Source organism: Chelmon rostratus, chromosome 19 (genome assembly GCF_017976325.1).
Source record: "Chelmon rostratus isolate fCheRos1 chromosome 19, fCheRos1.pri, whole genome shotgun sequence".
NCBI lineage: Eukaryota > Metazoa > Chordata > Actinopteri > Chaetodontiformes > Chaetodontidae > Chelmon > Chelmon rostratus.
In genome coordinates this window covers 6,882,562-6,908,676 of record NC_055676.1, presented here as the reverse complement: position 1 = coordinate 6,908,676, position 26,115 = coordinate 6,882,562, and the positions used below count along the sequence as shown (strand labels likewise).

General features: G+C 43.7%; 1 protein-coding gene across 5 annotated transcripts in view; it reads right to left on the bottom strand.

The window, feature by feature from the left end:
- Nucleotides 1-24,266, bottom strand: part of vav2 (vav 2 guanine nucleotide exchange factor) — a 190,019-nt gene extending 165,753 nt beyond the window's left edge. For 3 of the 5 annotated variants that reach the window (XM_041960488.1, XM_041960486.1, XM_041960489.1), the window contains exon 1: nucleotides 23,114-24,265. In XM_041960488.1, the coding sequence (XP_041816422.1) occupies nucleotides 23,114-23,317 (204 nt within the window). In that variant the 5' untranslated portion in view covers nucleotides 23,318-24,265. Of the gene's footprint in view, nucleotides 1-23,113 lie in introns of all 5 variants that reach the window. The other 2 variants (XM_041960487.1, XM_041960485.1) reach the window with 2 other exon arrangements.
- Between the last annotated feature and the right edge of the window lie 1,849 nt (nucleotides 24,267-26,115).

The following is a 26,115-nucleotide window of genomic DNA, read 5'->3' as shown; positions in this document are numbered from 1 at the left end:
GATGATCGTGCAGCAGACATGATGTAAGCTGGTGATTTATTTTTGGATGTGACACAGCACGTTGAATAGGTGGATTCTGACACACGGACATTCCTCCGGCGTCTGGCCCTGGGAAGACAAATCACACTCTTGCAGGCCGGAGAAAACATCCGCTTGTCAGAATGGTGAGTGATAAAATAGTTCTTTCTCCAAACGTTCGCTGTGGTCATAAAACTGCTATCAGTAGAGGGGCAATCTGGGGAAGTGGCAAAAAATATTTTCAATTTAACTTCAATGCCTCTGCACATACTGGAAGTTATAAAAAGTCTGCAGAAGTATCACATGAGGAAAAAGACTTGATAATACCACAGAAATCAGCATTGCTTTCCCTTCCTTTCTCACACTTTGCCCCTTAAACAAAACACACTATATAGGATTTTACTGCATATATTTCCAGAGGAGGAAACACAGCTACAAACGCTGAGTCATCATCCACATTTAAATTATTCATTAAACCTCAGCTCAGACCCGCCCGCTCAAGGTTTCTGATCAATTTCTCTTGGTAACAGTGCCGCGATGAGCCTGCTCACACCTTTCCTTCCGCCGGCAGCAACCAATCACGTGTTTGCCGTCGACCTGGAAACTATCCATCACAATCTGGCGACGTATGCAAATACTCGTGAGAAGAATAGTCGGCAAATATGACTCGGCATACCGTTGAGAATGTCGGAGGTGTGGTTTTAAAGCGACTACGCAACTATTCCATCTTGTGTTAGACCTTTTTTTCAGCTGCAGCAGATAGGGACGTCTTCCTGAATTAATACTTAAGTATACTATAAGTAGAAGGAGAAAAAAACGCACAAAAGTTCGTAGGAAACAAGTTAAAATGTTCACTGTTCACTAGAGTCAAGATTTACAGATGGCACGTGCATGTGAATTTGCATAAGTGCTCAAGTGTCTCCATGCATGGCTGAACACGTCACTGAACCCCGTCCTCCCACCCTCCGCCGCTGATCTGCGGGACGTGTGTGCGCTCATTGTCTTGTCAGTCTGCTGCGCTAATCTAATCGGACTGCTGGGGTGCTATACGTGCTCCGTGGTGAATGGCAAACACACGGCGCGTCAGGGGGATGTCCTGAGGAGGAAGCAAATGCCAACAGATGGCTTTAATATTCAGCAAATGAACAGTCAGATCTTTCACACGAGCACTCCGGATGGGCCAAATGAGATAGAAATGCAAACTAGACAAACACCCCACGCTCTTTGATTTGATAAAGGCTACAGCTTGCATTGAACAAAGCACAGATGTGGACGTCATGCAGAAGTCAGGGAAGAGGGTCCAACAATTATTGAAAGTTTCCAAATCAAACCCTGAACCCTTTCATGCCAGGCATGTTTAGGTGTGAAAAGGGTTAGCCCCTTCAATTATTCAGCAAATTCTGCACATCCTGCCAGCAATCAGGCCGCAAGCAACACTTTCACACAGAGCATATGTTATCATACATCAGCTCAGATCATGAACTGAACATGAGTCATTACCTGCCAGACTGTAATGAATCAATAACCGTAATGTGCATCTGCTGAAGCAGTAGCTGTGCTGTCACTCTTCCTTTCCTGTCAAATTTAGCAGATGCACAAACCAAATGTCTTCGATTGCCAGTGCTCCTCCGTGATGCACGCCTCTGACAACTTCTATTTGTGATCCTAATGTTCTGACTGGCTGACTGCTCCTCGCCCTACCTTTGAGCTGAGCCTTTCTGACAAGATATAAACAACTTCGCTGTCCGACGTGGGCAGAGTGGCGCTGTGTAGCTCGTTTGACGGCTGGGGTGGGCTCCGCAGAGTGGCCACATCAATTTGTTGTTGTTGATGTTCCCCTATCTGAAATCTGAAATCTGAATATTGAAATATTGCAAAAGCCATAACAAACGTGCAACATCTCCTTGAAAGCTATAAATGTATTGATCGTCAGTTTACCTCATGTTAAGGTAGACCTGCCAACCAATCAGAAAGAGCATTTTCTGTGGCCATGACATAATCAGCAGTAGACAGTGTAATTTTATTGACAGTGACTCTTGACACTGTGCTCACAATACAATTGCCCACTGAACCAGGAATTATGCGTGTGTGGCCTCATTAATAAAGCTCCAATCTGGGTCGCTTTACACGTATGCTTCCATCACTGCAGACCACTCAATAACAAGGGAGTCTCATACAGCTGTAATGACAGTTGTGATCGCTGCTGTGCAAACAAGAAACAGGCCTAATGATCTCAGGCAGTTAAATAATTCATGAAGCAGATGCCGTAGTGAGGAGCGAAGTCATGGAGCAGGCAACTTTCTAGTCCATTCCGGCTCGATCGACTGTTTGGGGACACAGCTGTCGAAGACACGGCAGTATAGCGATCCCGAAGATGTTCGCTAAAAGTTTCAAGCTGCTTTGCCCGGCGGCGGTGCAATAGAAGGTGCTGCTAAAACTGCATTAAAACAAAATGGCCAATTAATCAAGTGCATCGTTAAAAGTCGGCGTAAAACAAATGGCGGGGAATCCTGTGCTCCCATCGCACGTTGTTGTCGAGCAGGCCATCCTATTGTTTTTCTCATTACTCTGCTCTCGTTTGTCCTGAGGCGTTAGGAACCTGTCATTAAGTAGATGAGAAAATGGAAATGTCTTCTGTTTATTCCGCTGGTTTGATTGTGCTTCTGGAGACAAGGTTCCGCGCCGGCTCCTGTTTGCTCTCAGAGCCTGATGGACTAGGTTTTAATTAGGGATGAGCGCTTCAAGGTTACAGTGGCTTTAAAGTGTTCGTGTTCCCACACTCGTCTCGGTGTGTTTTATCCTTTGTATCTGAACTGTGCAAAGTAGAGCAGATAATAATTTCTGGTCCCTCTTAAGCCTGATAAAAGAACACCTGTCAGAAAGAGACGAGGCGTTTGTTGCACTGCTGCTGTTTCCACTGCTGGATTAGAACGATGCTGTTTTGAAGCTACATTGTTTGTAGTGATGACTAAACAGCCAACGACTGACACTTGGATCAAGGTGAACAAGGTAATTAGCATTAGAGCACTGGATGATTACAAGGTGAAGGATAAACAATTTGTATAATTTGTATGTTTCAAACCAAGTTGCTGATCCGTCTGGGGGTTTTTTTACATCCATTAAATAAGAAGGATTAATACATTGAATCTTCCTCAGTGCTTTCAGGTTTGAAACTGTACATTCGGGAACATTTGTAAATGTTTAAAAATTCTCTCAGATGTCTTCAACCAGAGGTAATGCACAAGTGCTCAAGTTAAATATTTCAGCAGTCTTTCCTCTACTGGCCGGCAATGGGAGCCAGACCGCTTCTAATTACTGGAGGAGGAAGCACAGATGTTAGGAGTGTCAGCAGGGGTCCGAGGGGTCGGGGGACTCAAACATTAAGCTGTCAGGTTTCATGGAGTTCTTCCGTGAGGAACTTCTTTTTGTCGCCCTGAAAGCCTTCAGGCCCCCCACCATACACAGTGATACGGGGATGAGGGGTGACAGCCAAATCTTCACCCTCATCCAAACCTCCTCAGGGAATCACACATTTCCAATGTCTCACCCATACACACGCTCCTTTCACCAGCCAACTGCTTCAGGTAAGCACATTTGTAGTTTTTGTTTGTTTGTTTGTTCTTAAAAAGGGAGAGGATCCGTTTAATTGTTTTTGACCCCATGTGTGGGCAATGCTACGGCTTACAAACAAGATCCCCTTATGGGAAATGATCAGAAAAGGTTCCCATGAAAGTGACGGTGAAGAGAAAAATGGGAAAAACAGAAGTAAGCAGCAAACTTTACCTGAATCTCTGAAAGTAAACCAAAAAATGTTGCTCAACCTGTAACAGACAGCTGCAGAAGTGAACTCATATAGCTGTAGAAATATTTACACTGACTGAGCTGCCATAAAAGGTGAATCTGTTATTTCTACCAAGCAACTTAAGCAACTGCGAGTTTAATAAAAATGTTTACCAGTAACAAAAAAAGCCATGCTATTGGCTCTGTGAAGCTGTACTTGCTGATGTTAAGCAAGTACAATGCAGAACATGTTCATTGTCTTAGTTTAGCATATTAGCATGTTCAAATCTGTTGTAGCACAGCTGAAGGGAATATTTATTAGTTTTGCAGGTACTCGGTCATAATCCTGCAACTGAATTTTGTCCTCAGGGAAAATTAATCATCCTGAACATATGAATAAAATTCCACATTGCCGTCCCAGGAACCATGCTAGCATGGCGAAAAACAAAGAGCACAGCTGTGACTGGGGTGTCCTCTGATTTCCAGTCAACCTGTGATCAGTTAAATACAAAACCTTAAAAAAAAAAAAAGATGTTATGTGGCTCAAGAACACCACAGGACACAGTCACATTTGTGGAGAGGAGGAAACAGCTCAAGGCTGCTAAAACCACACGACAACAGGATTTCCAGTATGTTGATAATAATATCACTATTTACAGAGCCAAGCGGTCCAGACATGTAAATTAACAGACTGTTACGTAAATGAGATTAAGATGCAGCAGAGCATTGAGATGCTCTGGTGTTCTAACTGCCATAATTACATAATAATCACCTAATTAATCTTATCATTATTAATAAAGACCATGAACTACGTGCACACTGGTCCTCCTTTACAATTCAAAGGAAATAACACGTTTCAGGTCTGATTGGGTTGTACTCAACTACTTTGTTTCCCACAAATAACGCTGGAGCATGATTGACAGACCAAGGCCCAAAGCAGATTTGTAGTTATTAATAAAACCTGTGTTCAGCAATACTTTCAACGATGATCTCTGAAAGGTTGTCTCCATGATTACACAAGTTAAATCCAGCAGGCGAAAATATATCAGTTCTGCCAGTCAAACAGCCAATCATTCAGCTGTCTGGTCAGAAATAAACTCATTTAAGATAGTAAGGCCTGTAATGATCTCCCAATAGTATCATCAGTCGTGCTGACATTTAGAGACAATTAAATACCTATGAGATGCAATATGTGTGTGACTGCCTTGAAACCAATACGATGTCTGAAGGGGGGAAAAATCTCTATTGGGGTACATCATCATCCTGCTTGCATTCAGATATTTTAGCAGAAGATGAAACTAACCTATTTTCTTTCTTGGAAAATTCTTTAGAGTTCTTTAACATCATTCAGTGTCTTTCGCTATAATTTCGAATATAATGCATTTGAACAATAATCCCTCTATCTCTGAAGAGTTTCATTATTTTCCGACTGACAGGTTTTCATTTCCTGCCCATCTTAACTGGAACAAAGGCGGCCAAGAGAAAGGAGGTGAGCTCTGTTAAGAGAAGAGAAGGTGCACATGGGAAAGATGGATGTCGCCAGGCCCTGCAGTTCATCATCTCAGATCATCTGAGGGTGGCGGTCAGGGAAAAATGTGATCCCGTACTCCCCCTATACTCCTCCGTCAAGGTCAAGTCATATTGGAAAAACAAGGTAAGGATGAGAGAACACCGCCTGGGGCAAAGACAAGCAGGTCAAACTCAACATACGTTCAGCCCCTCAGCTAAATGTTAGCCCGCAAAGTGGAAACTGTTTCCATACACTGTATACCGAAGGCTACAACCTTAACAAGGAAGGTGGTTGACCGTGGAGACAGCGGAGGGTTTCAAAAATTAAAAGGACATTTCTCTTGTGAGAGAAGCCTATTGTCTACGAGTTAATGAAAACATGGTGGAAAACACGAGGGAGGGAAAGACCCAGAATCATTTGGTGACAATGTGAATACAAAGTGCAAAAATATTGTCTGGAAATGACGGCGAAACTTGTGAATGCCTGGTAAGAACAGGGTTTTTTACCAGGCAAGTTTCCAGTTTGCAGCGTCTGCCATATGTCTGCCGTATATGAATTGCATTTATACTGTACATTAAACTACAGGTGTGTATTTGTGGTCTACATAGTAAACAGGATGTAGTTCAAGCATCATCACAAACTCATCTTGTTTCCGTATGAACAGAATCAAATAAGATCTTGCAGTAGCTTGTTGCTGAAGACCCCCCACGCCCCCTAAATCTTGCCAGTCACACACCACTCAGGCCAGTAGAGTGCTGGCTCTTCACGGCACTTACTGTTAAGCCATGTCTGACAATGTTTTGACATCCGACTGGCAACTGATAGTGTCGAAAGCTCTGCAGAAACGCTGCGTAGGCTACCAGTAACGTTAGCTTCACAGGCTCACACAGCCTTGAATCCCTTGGGTCCTGATTCAGAGCTTTCACGGCGATGAGCTCAAGACAACGATATAATGTGCTGTAAGAGTCGACCAAAACAGTGCAGTTACAGGGCAGATCGCAAAGCAAAACGCCGAACGTTGTAATGGTGAAGTGACTCCTTTCACATTGCCAGACTGAATTTCCATTTCATACATTCTTCAAATATAAATTAAAGCCACTTTTAAGGTTTAACAAGGAGATTCCGGCAACTATAAATCGACAACTACCGAGCTAGCTGCTAACATTAGCTACCTGTCTAAAACTTGGATAAATTAAGGTGTGAAAATCACATGAACCAGACTGTTTTATGTAGAAGTGGAATTAACATTTGACATCGGCTCGCCATCAAAATTGCACAGATTAGTGTGTCTTCATCGACCAAATCATCGTTGGTAAAAAAACAAACAGTGTAGCCAGTCAAAAGTTTCTTTTTTTTTGTTGTTTTACCAACTCACAGAATTTACTTTAATAAGCTAATGATGAGTAACTTTTGTGGTGAGGTTAAACTTTCACTTGCCTCTGCTTGTTAAGATACTATTAATAATGTACAATATACTTAAAACTGTGTCTCTTGCAATTTGAAAACTCTCCTCTTTCAAATGTGACTTTAAAAAAAGTGATTAATGGTTCAGCCCTATGTAACAGCATAAGGATATACGCTATATGTTAATAAATATGTAAATAAAGTACTTTTTTTTTTAATAACAGTCCTCCCCAAGTACCACAATAACCACTGACTTACCACCATATCTATGCAATATAGCAGACCTGTTAAATCATTTACATGGGTTTGGGGGAAACATATCCTCTGCATCAACCACTGTGTCTTGACACGCAGATGGGCCGGCCTGTGCCAATTCACTGCACAAACAGGAGCAAGAAAGAGCAGAAACTGAAAAGACACAGTTGAATGAAAAGGCAAATATAAAAGTCTCGTAAAAGCAGAAGTTAGCTCATTTTATTCCGCAGTTCTAATTCTGGCTACAGCACCTGCACTGCATACTCACATGGGATCAATGATGTAGAGAAACGGTGTGTGACATAAGTATGGGGAGCAATCTTTCCGAAACTTAGAGCTCAAAGTCTCAAGTCTCAAGCAAGATCCAAGGGCATGACAAAATGTTGGAATTTGTCCTTTAAATGATAGACCACTAAAGAGAAACGGCACTTGAGATGTGAAAATTAGTGAGAAAAAAAACACCTGACAACCTGAAGATACAAAATATAAGAACCTCTGAAAAAAACAGTTTCATCTTGTCACGATCGAAATGTAGAGAGGAAAATAACACCTTTTACCCCACTCAGAGAGAGAAAATTACACACTTTGCACAACACAGCCAGCACTCGACAACAGAACGCGCCCACGCGTTCTTCTCAGAAATCAGCAAAGTCACGATAAGAATGCAACACTTGTGCAGGGTTTGGTGGGATAACAGTAGGGTGTCCAGACTCCAAGTGCGCGGTCGGAGCCAAGCATTGTTGGACCCATCCAAGGTGGGGATGGGTGCGTTCTGAACTCTCTGTTCTTCGTCCAGATGTTTCTTGTTGTCTGGCTAAGTGCAAGGGAAGGGAGGGGAGGGGATTACACAACTCTTTCTCTCAGTCACTTTCTAACCCACCAAGTGCTTGTGCTGAGAGGGACGCTGTGAATGGCCTCAGAGAAAGGAAATCTTGTATAAACAGAAGATGAATCATTTCTAAGTGTATTTAACAGTTGATTAACATAGAGAATAAAACATTCTAATATTGATGTGGGCAGAATTTAGGTCAGGGCTGTATTAGAGTGCTAGGTGTACCTAATACACCGGCAACTGAGAGTGTTTGCCTATTGACTGCTATTAATACATAACAGACCTGCCTGTTAACTCTTCATAGGGTGCCTTGAATGTCAATTATTACTCATTATATCGTGAATTATTAAACCATGACAAGTCAATATTTGTCAAATATTCAGAAAAAAGAAAAGCTATTTCTGTGTGTGAGCTCCATGGTACACAGAAACGTTTGACTGCATGTCAGTTTATTTTATTCTATTGTCTTTATTTTATTTTATTATTTCTCTTAATCTTTTTTTATTATCTTGTTTCTAACACAGGGGTTGCAATGCAAATTTCGTTAACATATCCACGCTCGATGACAATAAAGTAAATCTTGAATCTTAAATCTTGGAACGCGGAAGAAGACACTAACCAGAAGCCAGCGAGGAAGAGAAATGACTTTCTGGCCATAACGTGCTCGGTAAACAGGCTGCATGGGTCCCATCCAGGAAACAGCTGATGTTTCCCATAGCCATGAGTGGCATTAACTCTTACAGAACAACTAGGTGAGAAGACCGATACCACTCTCACATTTATATGTTAGAAATTAGCCACTGTGTGGTTACCTTAGCATGCAGAATGAAAGCAGGGGGAAGCAGCTAGCTTGGCTCCGTCCAAAACCAAATTGTCTTGTTTTTACTCTTCAATCCTTACACGAACAGCGATGTAAACACAACGAGTTACCAAGTCTTGGATGGGAGTTATTTATAGTAATGAATAGGAGGATTTGCTTTGGACAGAGCCAGGCCAGGTGTTTCCCGCCCTTTTCTTTTGCATCGCGAAGCTAATCGCCCGCTGGCTCTAGCTTCATATTTAGCGTACAGTCATGAGAGTGGCATCAATCTTCTCAATTAACTCAAGGCAGGAAACAAATTTCCAAAAATGTCCCTCAGACACACCAACAACAGTAGCTCTTTCAGTTATCTACCTATTAGCTACATGCTGTACCCGAGCAGCTAAAGTGTAACACATTGGGGGTGAAAAGGTTTTGCAAAGGTAAGAAGGAAGTCAGTGTTGTATTAATTAATGACTGTAACAAGCAAGCTGATGAAACATCAGGCCCATTCTGTGAATCGGATTGAAGAGTTAGCATCAAGACAGGACAAACAGACGTCTACTTCCTGCTTCTGTTGGTGCGGGTTTGTGGACAGGGTCGCTGACCCTGAGACCACTGCGCCGTCTGTGTGCTAAATGCAAAGCCCCGCCTGCTAATGGAGGATCAGTGGCTGAGAACCAGATGATCGGCGTACATCGGGATGAGGGACACGCTCAATTTCACAGGAGAGAGCCACTCAAAAGCTTCCTCTCAATCAGATCCTCTGCCTCTCTTTGTTTTCTCCAGGAGCTTCCACCATTAATTCTAAATTGTTTAGCTTCTCCCGTCTTCACGCACCGTTGCTTTCATTATGCTAACACTGGACTGGTGGCAGGTTTCATGTTTTTCTTCACCTTTTTTAAATGGGAAATGGGATTGAGGAAGCTCACCTGCCTTCCTCTCGCTGGCACTTATGAGAAATTGGTTTTTGGAAATATCATCAATCACACACGGGCAGGACAACTTGTCTGCGTTATAGAAAAGCGTAGATAGCCAATTTTGTCTGAAAGAAGGAAAAAAAAAAAACACTCCTGCTCTCGGCAGTGGAATGATATGTCTAAAGTGAGTGTGCTGACAAATGCTGAAACAGCTGCAGTTTTTACAAGGACCCTAAATGGAGATGGGCAGGAAATAAAAAAGGCTATGATCAACAATAGATCAACCAATAATTCTGTGCATAAACTGACAATGCAACCATGCCACTACCCATCGCAGGTCGCCGAACCCTGGTCACGCAGTCACACGCGAGGCCTAATGCAAAGCCTTCCTGCCAGAAAGCCTGTCTACCACGTGGCTGGGGTTAGGGTTAAGGTTAGCACTACCCTCAAATGCTCGCTGTTTGGTGAAGTTAAAGCAAAAGAACGACTTTGTTGAAGAACACGGTCTCCTGGGTAAAAGCCGAGTGTGTTACAAACGTTGGTATTTGACGCCGTGGGAACGAGCCTGGGCTTGAGAGACTGATACGCAACGCAGGAGTGACACACCAAGTGCATGACAAATGACAACAGGCCCTCGCACAAGGCTGAATAGCAGCAGACTAAATACAAACACAACTACACAAATACAGTTGTGAGGAATATGTTTCAGTGTTGCAACACCCTGCATAGCCGTACTATAATATGTACAGTCTGAGAACTGTCTATTGTCTGGTTCCTGTTTCCTGTGGGCTTTTTTAATACTTTTCTTTCCCAAAGCTTTTCTGTCTCATCTCTGTCCACCAGAAAGGATTTCTTAAATTGCTATGGAAATTCTGCAAGATAACTTCCAAAGCAGATAATAGCTTCAAGTAGGTTTTCCTGCCCTTTGTTAACAGTGACAATTACAGCTCCATTAGTATGCAAGATGGCAGCTTATTTCAGACACATTAATGGAAAAAAAAAACTTTCAGTGGAGAATTATAAGAACTTGGAGGGCTGGTTTGAGGCCAGCAGAATACAAATCAACGTCTGTTAAAGGCTGACAAGGTGGATTTGTTTCCTCTGCATCAGGATGGTCCAGTGGTTAAAGAGGCCGACCTCCTTCGGTTTAGTCCCTCCAGACAAGACTGTGCTCTGCCAAAGTGTCCTTGAACGAGACACTGGAGCTGCTGCTGCTGCTGCTGGAGTATTTTCAACAAGTAACATCACATTACGATGAGCTTATTTCTCTAAGCCTATAATCAGCCATCTGATTCATTTCATTTGTGAGAACCTGAATTACATCCAGCAACAGAATTAAATTCATAGGCCCAAGTTCATTACATACAGTTTATTAGACTGGTTGATTAGCTGAACAGAAAATTAATCATTAATCACAGTCAACACCTGCTGGAAATACTGAGATCAGCTTGTTTTCCCTTTGTTTTCACATTATTATGTAATAAATGCTTTGGGCTTTCCGACTTGCTGATCAGACAGAGTAAGAGACATTCAATTAAACTATGAGCACTTAATTGAAAAATATAATTGACTGACGGATCACTTGAGTTCAGCCCTACATCCTATGAACAACATTTCATAACTGAAATGATCATATATTTGAAAACACACAGCATGTTTAAAAGATACTGTAACAAAACAGCAAGACTACACTTGTGAGGAGCTTAAATTACAAATCACACAGCAGCGCGCCCTGAGCTAAAGGTGGAGCGTGGGGAAATGATCTCTTTCACCCACTATAACCCGCAACACACTGTTCCACTTTGTTTGCATGATTAACAAGAGACTGAGCCGTGGGGAAGATCAATAAGCACTGGCCTTTTATGGGGCCGAGTTTAACGCTGTAACCCTACCTTTGTGCCCTTCCTATTCCACAGCCAATTATGTGATATGATCAATACGCATCAGTAATTGGATATTGGGGCTTCTTGTGGCAAAGGCCTGAAAAATCCATGGCTAGTGCAACATATAAACACTCCTCCTATACTTAGTTGCCACCAGGCAGTGCGTCACAGGAGTGCATATTATCTGTTTCATTTGGCACAGAGATAGAGAAAATATAATGCTGTTTATCTTTCCCCTGAAAGAGGATGCTAACGTATTACAGTGTGTGTGTGTGTGCGTGTGTGTGTGCAGCTAGGGTTGGGGGTGTCCACGGGGGAGGGATTGGAACTGCTGTGCCTCTCCCCGGAGCACAATCCAGATCCTAATCTGCTCTCTACCGCAGGATACAGCCACAATCAGCCGACCACCACCACAACTTGAATTAAGACTCCCGGCGACGGCAGAGCTCTGACAGCGGCTCAACACGTAACGGGCCGAGCGTCGCAGCTGACAGTCGTGGATGAAGACATATGCAAGCCGAGGCCTGGAAAGGAAAACTGACCACTGATTAACAACCAAACAGTCAAAATGAATTCAAGAAGAAGAAAAGGGAAGGATCTTCTGTGGTCTGGTTTGAGAAGAACCGCGGGGGAGAGATTCCGCCATCTGGCTCGCTACTACAGAGATAGGACCGTGGCCTCCTCCTTTTCATTTCTCTGCGGAGCGATGGCGCCCAGCAGAGCGTCACTGGCTCTGGGAAGACTCAGGCGCCATTCCACTGCATGCCCATGCTAATCACCCCCAACAACCGCTATGCAGATGGAGCCCCTTTACAAATCAGACGGTGGCCATAAGGCTCCATGATCTCTTTGTCCAGTCTCTAGTGGAATGGCAAAACTGGCAGCATGTTGTCATGGCGGTTCGGTTTCTTCAAAGTGTAATGTGTCCCCAGAGGTTAGTTAGGTAAGATAATTATGAGGGGGTTTCTACCAGAATGATCCTCGTCTTGACTGGATGTTTCCACATTCGCAAGAAGTTAATTCTATTGTCGGTTATAAAAAAAAAAAAAACACTGAAATCTCGACTCGACTCGACTAGATTTGCTGCCTTTACATGACATCACTTAAATTCTCCCTCTCATCCTGAAAGATTAGGTCAGCTCGGGAGTTCCCCGCATAAACTGTGCTCGCATTTCAGACGAACAGCGTTCCCAGAAGAATGCAGGGAAGAGAAAGATGGAACGGGCAGATGAACGATCCACAGGCTTTAGGTCGGGGGAGTGTTTTTAAACACACATGATAAACTGCATGGCTCTGCTTTTCTGTCCAGACTGGCTGAGTCATGTTCAAGCCGCTGCAAAAAACACCAAAATGAAAGACAGGGCGAGATGATGCATAATGATATGATGTATTACAATGTGGTTTACAAACTTGCATCACTGGGCAGAAACACTTTGCTTTATCCGCTCAGGCTGTAATTACTCTGGATTAGACGTCTGATGGCACTGCTACCAAACCTAGTTTGACTTTAAGATGTTAAATAATTCAAAACTCATCAGCAGCCTGGAACACAGGAGTGACATTTTCTCTCTTCCTGCTTTAATCATACAGGATTTTTGAGGCTGAAGCCAATTTTGATATCCTAAAGTTGATCAAATCTGATAATAAAATCCAGAGCATATTCATTTTGGTGCCATTGTTTCAAAACATATCTTCGGCATTCATCAGCTGATGCACATATATGAGCCGACATTTCTGCAATGAGCTAATATCTGTAAATATTGGAGGATTTACAGTCAACTGAAACAGAATCATTCATTCTTTTGATGCAGCTAGCGAGCTAACCTATCCAGTGAGCAAGCTAATTAGCTAGCAATTTTGAGCCTCTCTGTGCAAAACTCTTTTTTTGTCAGGTGTGTGACAACCTCTGCTGTTATCTTCCATATAAATTGCAACGAGCTAATTAAGAGTGCTAATTAACTATCCCAAATATTAAAGTGACAAAGCTTAAAAAATGATCCCAAAAAGAAAAGACTCCAGCCTGTGAAAACAGGCCTTTGTTTTATTGATTGCATTAAGTCTTTTGGATCAGAGCCCTGAGCTGAGACATATTTACCAAATATCAGATGATAATATGGAAATGATATAAAATTCCTCCAAACTCCCATCCTCCCATGACGCTAGATTTTCCTGTTTGTTAGTCCTCTCGTGAGTCACATCGAGGCGTGAGATTAAAACATAGTTACATCCTTGTAATGAATGCACTCTGGTGATTTTAGAACTTTTTAAATCTCTATGCTCAACCCTCGATTGCTCCGCAGCAGTCTTTCCACCCGACTTGTCGCATCACGGCCCACATGGCCCACGTTCAAATTGGGGCCCGTGCAGCTGAGGGCTCACTGCTTGCATTTGGATGTAGACCATTTGGACTAGTGCGGTTCGGGTGGAGAGAATCAAGCAGTGTACCAATCAAGGGTGGGGTTTTAAAACTGGAATCAATAAAGCAAAAATCACCGGTTAAACTGGATGAAATATTACTTAGCATTTAATCATTACAATTCAGTGATTATTGAATCATTTATTTAATTTGGTGATTATCAATGCATAAATTTACTTTTAATATTGGGCCATTCAAATTGGAAACACTTCAGGGGAAAGTGCATTGTGTGTAAAACCTGCTAGAGCACCACGTCTTGTGGTACCTGTGGTTGGTGTGACACGCAACATGTGCAAATGTGCCAGGCATTTACTGTACGCCGGCAGTCAGAAATAAAGGGGCTCGTTTGACTTCCAAATTCACGTCCGGTTCCTTCATCCCGCTGCACAAGCAGCAAGCCTGCAGAACTGCAATAGCGTGTGTGCGACCATTCATTTGCACTTAATAAATATCGACCTCAAAGACTGTGTGATTCATTAAGCTGCTGCATTATACAACAAGTGCTTAAGTGTTTTTCTACTTACATCTGTGCTATATGCTTTCTTCCTCTCACATAACACTTCAGCCCTACAGTCTCACTGTAGGGATGTAGGGACACGTATTCACCCTGTAAGAGCACAGACTGTGAAGTGTTACCCCATTAATGCGTTTTTAATTGTTTGTAATTTTTACAATTATTGTATTTTAAATGTGTTGTAATCAGGGTATTATTGTAAAGGAGAGCTTCCTCTCATTGGCCTTTAATGAGTGTGTAGAAATGCAATGTTTCTCTATCACGTCTCAAGTTTGTTGGACTATAAAAACAATAACTAGCAGGTTGCTGTGGTAGTGAGGTTTAGATGATGCTACCTGAATGTATTAAAAGCAAACAGTGCTTGAGTGAAGCAATAATTAACAGCAATAATGTATAAAGTCTGACGTAACACATCAAATGTGCTTTTGCTCAGGTCACAGTTTTTCGTCTCCTTGTCGCATAGTATGGAACAAAAAAAAAAAAAAAACGAAATACCAGGAAGTAAGAAGTAAATTACCCTATGAACTTTATTCTCTGGTCTAGTCCATTAACCCTGTTTTGGAAAGTGCTTTTATGCGAGCACTCATCTCAGCTCCTCTCCTTGCTCATCACTCGCTTACAGGAATGTTTCTGAATGTTCTTTGAAAGAGTTGTGGCAAACTTCTCCGGCCTCGTGCTGCCGAAGTTCAGAATGTTTCTACATCCCTCACGCAAGAATACAATCGTGGCTTCAGACCATCAAACGTGCTCTGTGTGCTTCGTCAGATTTTCCGGAGGTGTTTAACAGTTTGAAACGAGACAAATGTTCACACCTGGACGTCAGCCCTTGACTATAAACAGTGGATACAGAGGATGAGAGTATGATGGAGAACATGGGGATGAAAAAGTTGTGCTCAAGTGCTTGGAAATAGTCAGTCAGGTGGCTGAACAGGACAGACGCTGCAGGCAGGGAGATCTCAGATTGGGCTTGACGTACTGTGAGCACTGATGACATGAGGAAGAAGAATCTGTGTTCTGTGGAGTACAGGGAGGATCTTACAGTACACCAGAGCTCGCTTGTGCACTGGTCTAGGTCTCCGAGGATGAAGGTGGCCTTTTCCATGTTTATAAGACGGAGGAAATCCACCAGCCACCTGTGCTTAAATGGTGTGACAATAATACATTTTCTTTTTTTGAAGAATAAAGTGAGGGGAAAAATATATTCTTACATACCGTGTGAATCTCATACAATCGGGACACCAGGTGTCATCACCTGCATTTGTCCAAGGGCCAGAATGTCACTCTCAGGATGAACTGGTGACTGATGCACAAATTTTCTACATGTACTAATATTTCGCAGGCCGGATGTGGCCCGCGGGCCGCCAGCTGATGATCGCTGCCCCACTGAGGTATAAACGAACCTTTCAGCACCTCTTGGCTGCTCTGACACGGTTCAGGGCGGCTCGTGCGGCATTTCTTCAGAGCCTTTAAGAACATTCAGATGTTCTTGTGCAGCTGACAAAAGCCACTTCTCTTCTTCCTGTTCGGACGATTGAGGAGTGAGGAGGCTGCAAGAGGAGGCATGAGCGAGCACGCAAGAGAGCAGCCTTCACAAAAGTCTTTTACTGGAACCACCACAACCCTTGCTTGGAAATCTGTTTGTGATTTATGTTACAACATCACAATATCACCGTTTCATACCGAAATGGACACAGAAATAACAGAGCCAACTCATGTACAATGCTCCTTGGATTTACATCTTATGTTTTCTGATTCACCGTCTAGTTGGAAATCTGTGAGTGACAACCTTGTGCGCTACTTTCCTTCGTCTTTTCTGCAATTTGAATTGTTATTTCCAGCATTTCCATTCAGGTACATGGCTGAGGGCTGAAAATCTAAAACCTTCACTGTTGACTTTTCAGTCCGTCTCGCTTCGGTTTCTAAGGGGATGTTTATTTTTAGGCCAGTGTACCAAGACTGTCCTTCAGTTTGACAAAGTTCAAACTCCTTCCAGCTGCAAGGCATCCGCCCTTTTGAAGTGACCTTGAACAGGACACTGAATTCCTACCAGCAGTGGGAATACTGCTCTGTGCTCAGCTATGCAATCTTACCTAGATGTGTGTGAAAAGAGGGATGATGCCCACAGTAGAAATCAATGTGCTGCTATGTCCTCTCATATATCCCCTGGGATTAAAGGAATATTATGTATCTATCTTTCCTGTTGATTAGTCATCTACAGATGGAGTAACATCACTACAAAAACAAGGTCATGTGGCCACACAGCTTGTCGACAAACCTCCAATTTAGCTATATTACTGAAACCACATATTTTGGAGGTGAAGTTAACAGCAAAGGAAAACTACAGTAAGTACAGCAGATACAGAGGGTCGTGTGAATGATCTAGACTGGTTATTCATTTTAACATTTACCTTAATCTTCTCTTCTAAAGGAGATAGAGCCATAAATTAGACAGACTAAATGAATGTACTGTTTATACTCTATGACTTGCTGTGATTTTTTTCATTGTTAAATAGTTGACGTTAAATACAGCCAACTTGTGTCTTTTCACAGCCAATGTGAAAGACACATTGCTTGCCAGTGACACTGACCGGCTGAGACAAAGGCTACTTGCATTCCCTCAAGAAATGGCACATTGTTTATTGGCCGGCTGTGGAAACGTCAACACACGAGTCACACGGACATCAGAAGTTACAGTTAAAATGACCATCATGACCTCAGGAGTGGGATTAGCTCACACAAAAGGTTAGAAAACCGTGGTCCGTACCCTTTCCCTCCTTGTCAATCCCATTAGCTTTCAGCGGTGTCGTCCCAGCTGGGCAACCCAGGACGGGTCCCTAACGAGCTCCATTAGCAGTATTACCTGCATCCGGCGGGTGCTGGGGTCACGGGGTCAACAGTAGACCAAACGCTGAGATTAAATTACCCCTGAGGGAGGCAAGGGTGGGTGTTTGTTTACAGTAGTCTCCACCCCCACCCCACACTGATCACTAACAGAGATTTCAGAATAGTAGGTTGGTGAGCATTTGTCATACACTCTGATCTTAAAATAAACAGAAAATCCACAGGGAAAAATCAGCATAATTAAAAGATCCACTAAGGTGCAGACTGGTGGAGACCAAACCAGAGCTAAAAGACCAGTAAAGACCAGAGATGCTAACTTTGCTTCATGTCTGCTGGTAGACAACCATGAGCTAACACATTAGGCACATGTGCTGTGTATCGGTCAGTTTGTCTGGATTTCTCCTGTCAGTTTATGCTTTGAACATTTGCTTTTGTCATGGCACGTCCATGTGGACGGCAAATTATGATGAAACGCGAACAGATGGGACCTCACTTGACACAAACAGCATGTTCATGATTATCCATGTTCGTGCACAGCCAGATGGAAATGGTGACTGTTCTGAGAATTAGGCCAAACTTCATTTTGCAACGCATTGCCTTCGGTGTGACGCCGCTGCAGCTGGACCAAACGAAGCTAAAATAGTAGTAGTTCAAAATGTACTACACACCAAACTACTTTTTCAGTACACATGATTGCATTTCTGTCAGCATATGAGGTAATTATTAAATCTGCTTTTTCTGCTCAAATTATTATATTATTATTATTAATAATAACAATTAGCTTGTGTGTGGATTTGAAAGTTTGGTTCAGCCGAATCCTCTGGCCCTTCCACAACTGTGATGAAACAGGCAAGAAACTGAGGTTTCTTATGTATGCTGACCTCCCACACGTAGATACACGAATCACAAGGGTGCCATATTATTCATCCAAACAGGAGAATTTTGATGAAAGGCGACAGAGCTTGCAGGCTACATATAGCCACAGCTCAAGAATAGCAGAATTAAAAAAAAAAAAAAAAAAAAAAAACATTTCAATCAGCTCCCATTACTTGCCAGCAGCAGCCAATATTTCTGGTGGGAGCTGGACAAAGAGGAAGAACCTCAATTACTGTGAGTGGAAGCGGCAGGCTCTGTGTGAGATCTGGAGCCCTGTGGAGCACTGAGGAGCTCCAGAAGGGCTCTGGGCTCAGCCAACAGATTCAGCGTGAACACAGGTACTGTAACATCCCTCGCACACACATTTACAAGCAAGTGCACACACTCTCATACACGAAGAAACAAAAGCACAGCAGCACACACACACACACACACACACACATATCCGCCTGAGTCATCCCAAAGGCATTCACAACTACCTCACTAACAGGAAAAAAAAAAGAATGAGAAAGGCTGAGTGAAAAAAAAACCACTGCAGAACACACAAAAGGCTTCAGAGAGCACAGCTCAGTCTTGTCTTTCAAACACAGCCTGAGGCGCTGGATTCCTGATATGTACACTTTGAGCTCCGGAGCATCTCCAAACACCGGCGCTCATTAAGCATCCATTTAAGACCTTGAGGTGGAGAGGAAGGCCTTGCCGTCTTTTAAAAATACAATCAGGGATTTATTTGACCAGCGAAATGAAGGTCATCTCGACAGCTTCTTTGCAAGAGGTGCTTCGCCTCCTCCCCTGCCCACAAGAAGGCAGATAAATCTGAACTCCGAGTTTGCATGAGAAACACAACGTTAAAAACACTCACCGTGCAAACACAAAAAATACCTCTTCTACTGCCACATTTGGCGAGTTATTATGCAGGTCAACGACAACACCTATGTTTTCTGATAAGCCATACAGGCATTCAAAGTGGCCAATCACAGGCTGGCCCCTTGGCGTGGCGTACCTGCCCGTGTCTGTTATGTCATCCCCTTTGAAGAGCTCCGCGTTCCCCGTCTGCACAAAAAATTAAAGATTTCTTTCAAGCATTTTTCAATTTTTCCATCACATAACACACGACTGGAGTTACTTCAGATGTCACGCACGTTTGGTTTACTGTTGCCTATGTATGTACAGTTCAGTGCTTTATAATTTACTTCATGAATATCACAATGCACTGTGTGACTTCCTCTCCGTGGCCTTGAAGGATGCATGAATGGACATTTCCCTTTTCAGCCACTTGAATGCATATTTTCAACTGTTTATTCAGTTCAGTCATTTATTCAGTCACACTCTGCTGAGTGCTGGTTTTGCGCTCCTCTTCCTCATTCTTATGCCATTAGACACATGCACACCTGCAAGTCAAGCAGAGACTTCAGTAAGTCACCTTTCAGCTTTGTTTAAGTAGGTGTTAATGATGTTTGTTTCTAACATCAGCAGTGTTACTTTTTCGCAGGCATTCCAGGGGTTTAAGTGTTTCAGTCACTTGCTAACAGCAAACGTTTATGAATTTGTTTGCATTGCTAATTCTGAGCCTGTGGCGTATTTGGAGTTGCACGTATAACCGCCCTGCAATTTTCTATCCTGTTAAAGATCCCAGCATGCACCTGGTGACGGGTCACCTGGCTGTTGCAGGGGTGATGCACATAGCAAGACAACAGCACTCGCCATAGAACCTGTGGGCAGTTCACAAGCCAGTACATCTCACATTCATTTCTTTCAACTGTAGGAGGAAATCTGAGCAACTGTGAAAACTCATCACAAACTATAAGTTCCTGCAGTCTACTGGAGACTTCAAATTGCTTGTTTTGTCCCAGTAGCAGTAAAAAACATGAAGATATTCAACGTACATTAATATCAACAGCAAATCCTCACATTTTGGGAGCAGGAACCAGCAGTTGCTTGGCATTTTTGCTTGACAAATGACTTAATATGTCAGTTAATTTTCTGCTGATGGACTAATCGATTAATTTGATTAGAGTTTTGGCACTGAAACCCGCGCAGACACGAGGGGAACGTGCAAACTCAACACAGGAAGTCCCCTTTTGGCACGGTTGGGTGTGAACCGAGGGACTCCCTGAGCCAAATCAAACAAGCCCTTGACAGCCTCAGAACAATGACCAAAACACCCCCATCAAAGATTACATTTATCATAGAAACACTTACGTGACATTGCAATGATAATGCACCAACTGGGATCAATGCACAAAGTTTCGAGTATTATTGTGATTACAAACTGAATAGAATAAGTGGGTCAACAGACAAAGGGGAAGCACATCCCTTTTCACTGAATGTTACCCCGTTCTGATGCAGGCCACACTACATTATCACCTCTGTTAACACATACTCCCCGTGCCATGTTTGAGGGTACTATGACCGTTTAACTGCGAGTCGTATTCAGAGACAAAGCTCAGTTTGGGAAGCTATTAATCTCGGCGCAAGTGGAGACATTTGGGGAGAAGAGAAATTTCAGTCCTGAGCAAATAATCACTCAGCCTCTCCTCCTCGTGGTTCCACCGACTCGCCGTGTCCTGAGTGTTAAAGCACACACGCTCTGACCTTTTTCTTATCATAAATCACATACTACTGTTCTGCTGCCAGGATTTTGTTTAACCCAATTTGTCACCGAGGACACCCCTTCCACCCTCACTGCAGCTTCACACAGTGGGACTGAGAGCAGGGGATTAGTGGGCGGATCAAAGCATGCCATCCAGACCCCTCTCTCGCCTTGTAATCATGGAAGTCAGTAGCTTCTGGAGCTGATAAGTCGGGCCTACTGGCGGTTACTAGGCAAAGCGAGAGGAAGGCTGGAGGCAGGAGGTGCAACTTGCATTTGTTTTGAGATTCATTTCAGTTTTTCAAGAGTTAGTCTCTGAAAACAGAAAAGAAAATGCCCGTCATATCTTCCCAGACTTTACAACTACGTAAAACAGAGAAAAGAAGCAAATCCTCACACTTGAGAAGCATTTTGCGTGGCAACTTCTACGATTAACTCTTTAAGAAGCAACCCCACTTTTTGTGCACACAGCTAGAGATTAATGGCTACTAGTCCTAATCCCTTTTAATCATAATCCTGGTCTCTTTGGGAAAGCTGATCTTCTGACTTTAATATCAAAAACTCACAACAATCCAAACAATACAGAACCATGTTTACAGGAGCACAAGCATGGTAAAAATGACTTATTATTTCTTGCCTACAGTTAGCGTCTTCTTTTATCTTACTGTGCTTTGTGGAGATACAATTGCAAGGCTTTGAGCTTCCAAATGATCTATAATTTGTCAGGGTTGTGTGAGTATTCAACTGAATGCCATCTCAAATAATGCAACAACATGCTGCTTTCCATCTGTATTCTGCTGCGTGTTGAGGGTTAATCTATTATCAAAACTGCTGTTCGATTCACTGCTGGATTTATTACAACTTGAAACATGAAGGCGAAGGCGAGGAATGTTACCAGAGAGAGGCAACCAACGACGCAGACTGAAAGCCAGACAGACAGACAGACAGACGCAAAACACACACACATTCACACATTGTGATGACAGAAACAGGTCACGGAAGGTGTGCCAAGAATATCAGACAAATGCGCTGTCAGAGGGCAATCACTCTGCTATGATAGCTGTTTCGGCCTCTGTGGGCACGACAATGAGAATAACCCACTGCATCCCACATGCGGGCAACCGGGATCCATTCAGCGTGCCAACCTTCAGACTTCTCACCATACAGTAATGGAGGCTCACTGGTACTTAAGACCAGACTTCAGGGTGAGTAGAAGTCAATAGGAATGTTTGCCGCAGCGCACTTTTACTCCACTTGTACTCTTGCTGTGGTCACGTAAACTTCCTGCGGCACCCGACACTTCCTCACACTGGCTTTGGAAACATGGACGAGCTGAGGTGGCGAGTGAGCTTCATATAAACTGATCCAAAACTCTAATCGTGCCACCACGCAGACTTTCGTTTCATCCGAGCACAACTACATACCAAGATGGTTATTCCTCTATGAGTTCCTCTTGTCTGTTCCCGCCTACCCTTCAGCGACATGATGTGGGTAAAATTTAAAAGCAAATAATCCTCAGATTTGGATTTAAACTTCCACCACTGCAGAGGTGGCGTTTACTAAACCAAAAAGGTTGGCGGCTTATCTCTCTGACAAACATGAGAACTTCCAAGGATTTTTCTTTGTCCAGTTAAACTGCCACACCCGCCTGCCACTCCAAAAAAGGTCAACAAAAGTAAAACTGTTACAAATTATCTAACCTGGGACTGCTAGATGCTTTGCTTTCTCCTCTCTCCGCAAATTATTACTGTATGTTTGGTCTCTTCCACTCAGAGCTAGACTGACAGGATAACACTCAATTAACAGCCTTTAATCTACAGCAAACGAAGATGTTGCAGCTGTCAGCGCGGCGCAGCTACCAATTCATGCCACTGACTCACGGATAACCTGACAACGAGCAGTCTTTCAGGGGTCGCGCTGCAAAATGTGCAGGGGGACAGAGTTGGGAGATGTTCAACAATATCCCGCTTGTTTGCAGAAAGTGAAACAACAAGTCAGCAAAGCACAGTTGATCAACTTGAGGTCTGGCAGTAGGAAACCACCACTTATGTGCAGGGGTGGCACCCTGTTCCTTCACCTGTGCAAACCTGAATGGATCCTGCATACCTTAAAGCACCTACTACACTTTGCACCATGAACATCTGTTAAACTGCTGTATTATCACAGATGCACTGATAGTGAAACCGGGCTGGGGCCAAGAGTCGGGCTTGTTCTGACAGGAAGCTTTCTGCTTAAAATCTGTGAATCAAGAGGGGAAAATCCAGGAATGAGATGCTGTAAAATGTCACCCGGTCTTCCAAAGCAATGCAATGCATGGAAGATGTCAGTGGCTGCTGCCTTGGCAAACCCCAAGGTGTGAATGAGAAGCAGAGCAATGCATATACAGTGCAAGAGTGTGTGTTCAGTCAAAAGAGGTAGCCTGGGGGTGTAAATCAACCCATCGTCTGCATGTTAGAAGTTTACAGGACTCACCTGTGACATCTGGGGTCTGAAATTGATCTCCTTCAGGTCCACTGATCCCGGGGAGAGGTTGTGCAACATCTGGCACAGGAGCACCCCGTCTCGCAGGGCCTGTGCCAAGTCGAAGACGGCCGCAGAGGGCCACACGACCCGGTGGTTCGGGGGCAGGACCTTGCAGTCAATCAACCACCGCCCGCACTGTCTCCACTCCTCCATATCGGCTCCGGAGACTCTCCTCACAAAGTAACCGAGTCCTGCTACTGGCTCACGGCGGGCTGGAAGCGGGGGTTCGCGGCGCACAAGCAGGCACTACGGTCGGTTCCCTACCTGCGCCCGGATGTCTTGCTCTTTCACTATCAGCTCGATAATCAGGCAATTTCAGTAGGTCACCGCACTATATCCCCATCCCAGACGCATGTCAGCTCTGCTGTGGCCACAGCATAGAAATGATGAAGGCTTGAAAAAGACTAAAATAACAACACCGTTTCACCAGATCCACTTCAGCAGACGGCGGCGATGCGACCAGAAACCAGGGGCGTGCTATGGGAATTTTCTCCTCTTCATTCTTAAAAACTTTTCTCAGCATATCCGATCCAAAAAGGCGTGAGTGGACGGCTCCAGTAGCGGCTAATAAAACAGCTGGATGCAGCGGTTTGTCATGTGTCGACTTCGCTAGTGTCTCACATTTCAGTGAATCAAACAGCACAGCCGAGTACACAACGTGGAACCAACAAAAAAAAAAACAAAAAAAACTGCCTTTCAAGTCTGCTGAGTTGCCGAAAGCCCGGAGTCACCTACCGCATTTGCATTTAACGCTTCCCCAGGAGTCGAAAACAAGAACTTCCCGTAATTCCAGAGCGAACAATACAGAGAAGGAGATAACAGAGAGAGAAGTCTCTCCACAGCGCCAGAATCACCCTCTTTCTCCAACACAGCCCCAACAACGCTCTCCGGCAGCGGAAACGTGTCCAAAAAATATCTCTCAGTGTTTACATTTGTCCGCTTAACATTAGTTTGCTTGGTGCCTTTACGCACGCCCGGAATTGCGTTACGCGTGTGTCCAGCTTTGCTTTTCAGTGATTCGTGCCTCCCTTCCGTTCACGTCCCTTCTGCTCTCTCTTCCCCTCGCTCCCTCTCCTCGTTTCCCTTTCGGACGGAGATGTTTAGCGGTCCCGACTCGCGACCCGAGCGCCACAAATCCAGAGCGGAACGCGCGCGGGCTCCTCGCTCGCTGTCGAGCCGGGTGGCTGAACGAGCTCGCGCTCGTGCCGATTATCTCGCGCAAAGGTAAGAGTTGGGTCGCGCGTCCACACTTTGTTAAGTGGCTCCAGACTCCAAGAATGTGAGTTTCAGGGAATATTTTTTTTTTCAGCTGGGAGTTGCGGATGCGCCCTCCGACGGATGAGGCGCGCACTGCAGGGACAGCCGAAACATGGGGATTAAAGGGACGTTTCACACAATTAAACTATTTTTTTTTGCAATCGCAGCTGCAGTGTGGTCCGTCCATAATGAGCTGTCCTGATTAAAGCGGCAAATTTCTTTTAATTTTGTATTTTTATTAAAGGTGCGGCCCTCAGTTTTATATGTCAGCATCAGCTCATTCACAGTTCATTCACACACACAGTCATTTTTAATGGGAAGGCTGCGTTCCAAACTGGGAGCATGGAAAAGGGAAACGAACGTGTCACTAAAAGGCACAATCAAGTTGCATTATGGGAAACGTAGGATCCACCTTGGAGCTTGACCCATATTAAACAATCTGACAGCCTCTACTGCTTCACTGTTTACATTTTATTTTACAAGAGTCTTGATAGTCTCAACATTATGTGTGAAATCGCTTGAGTGCCCCTTCAATATCGTCATGAACCCCACCACAACTACCACACACACCCACACCCACACACACACACACACACACAGTCTCTCTCTCTCTCTATCTCAGGTGTACAAACCACTCAGAATACAATTATTGATGGGCCGTGCCTGAGCGAGCAACATAAAACATAGATTTTCTGCTGTTTAGAGCTGATGTCTTTTAATAGGACAACTGCCATGTTTATGGCCACCCCTGCGAGAGTTGAGCTAAACTGTTTTCCGAAATTAGGCTGCACATTATGTATTCAGCTTTTATTTATAGGGTCTTTTACAGCAACATCATGTTAGCAGTTACGATACAACAGGAATAAAACAGCGCCAGACAGATTCATTAAAAGAGTATAGACGCAGTGAAAGCAGCCACAGGCAGATAGGGGGTGATAATAGAAGAGGTTTGGAAGTACAGAGGGCTACAGGTGTTTGGATTTCTAGGTGACAGTGCAGATTATTCCAACAGTAAAAGCCACATTTCATTGGTCAGTTGTTCTCATACACATCACAAACATTATGACACAGTGTTCAATGTATTTTCATGATGTGGTCTCTCTGCAGTTAACTTTTCCTTTAATCAGCTGACAGTGGGACAACTTGTCACCACATAATTTACTCATAGATTTTAGTCTGTTTCTTGGGGGGTTGTGGTCAGATTTAGGTTCAGCTGAACTGCGATAAGGACATCAATCTGTGTGGCAGAGCATCATAAAAACACCACACAAACCACGACATCTACCACGGTGGGAAATGCTCCGCGTCCTCTGCTAGTGAAGAGTGTACTTGGCTTGTCGTGACCTGTTCCGTCACACTTGCCATTTGTGGTGATGCCATGAAGTCTGCGGCAGCACTTTGGAAGTGGCATGCTCCATACCGTGTTTGTGTTTCCACCAATAGGCCTTTTTCACGGAAGATATTTTTACACATCAAAGTATGAAAAGCACAGGTGTAAATAATAAACGAATTACGGTTGAATTCCATTTAGCTGCCAAAGTGTCAGGGTCTTGGTATTGTGCATAATCTCTATCACGGTCATGGTTTACTGGGACACTTGAATAGAACGTTGCCACTGTTAATGCTATCAGTAGCGCCTTAATCTCTCAGTAAAGTGAAGTTACATACATTAACGCTTATATATCAATATTTCA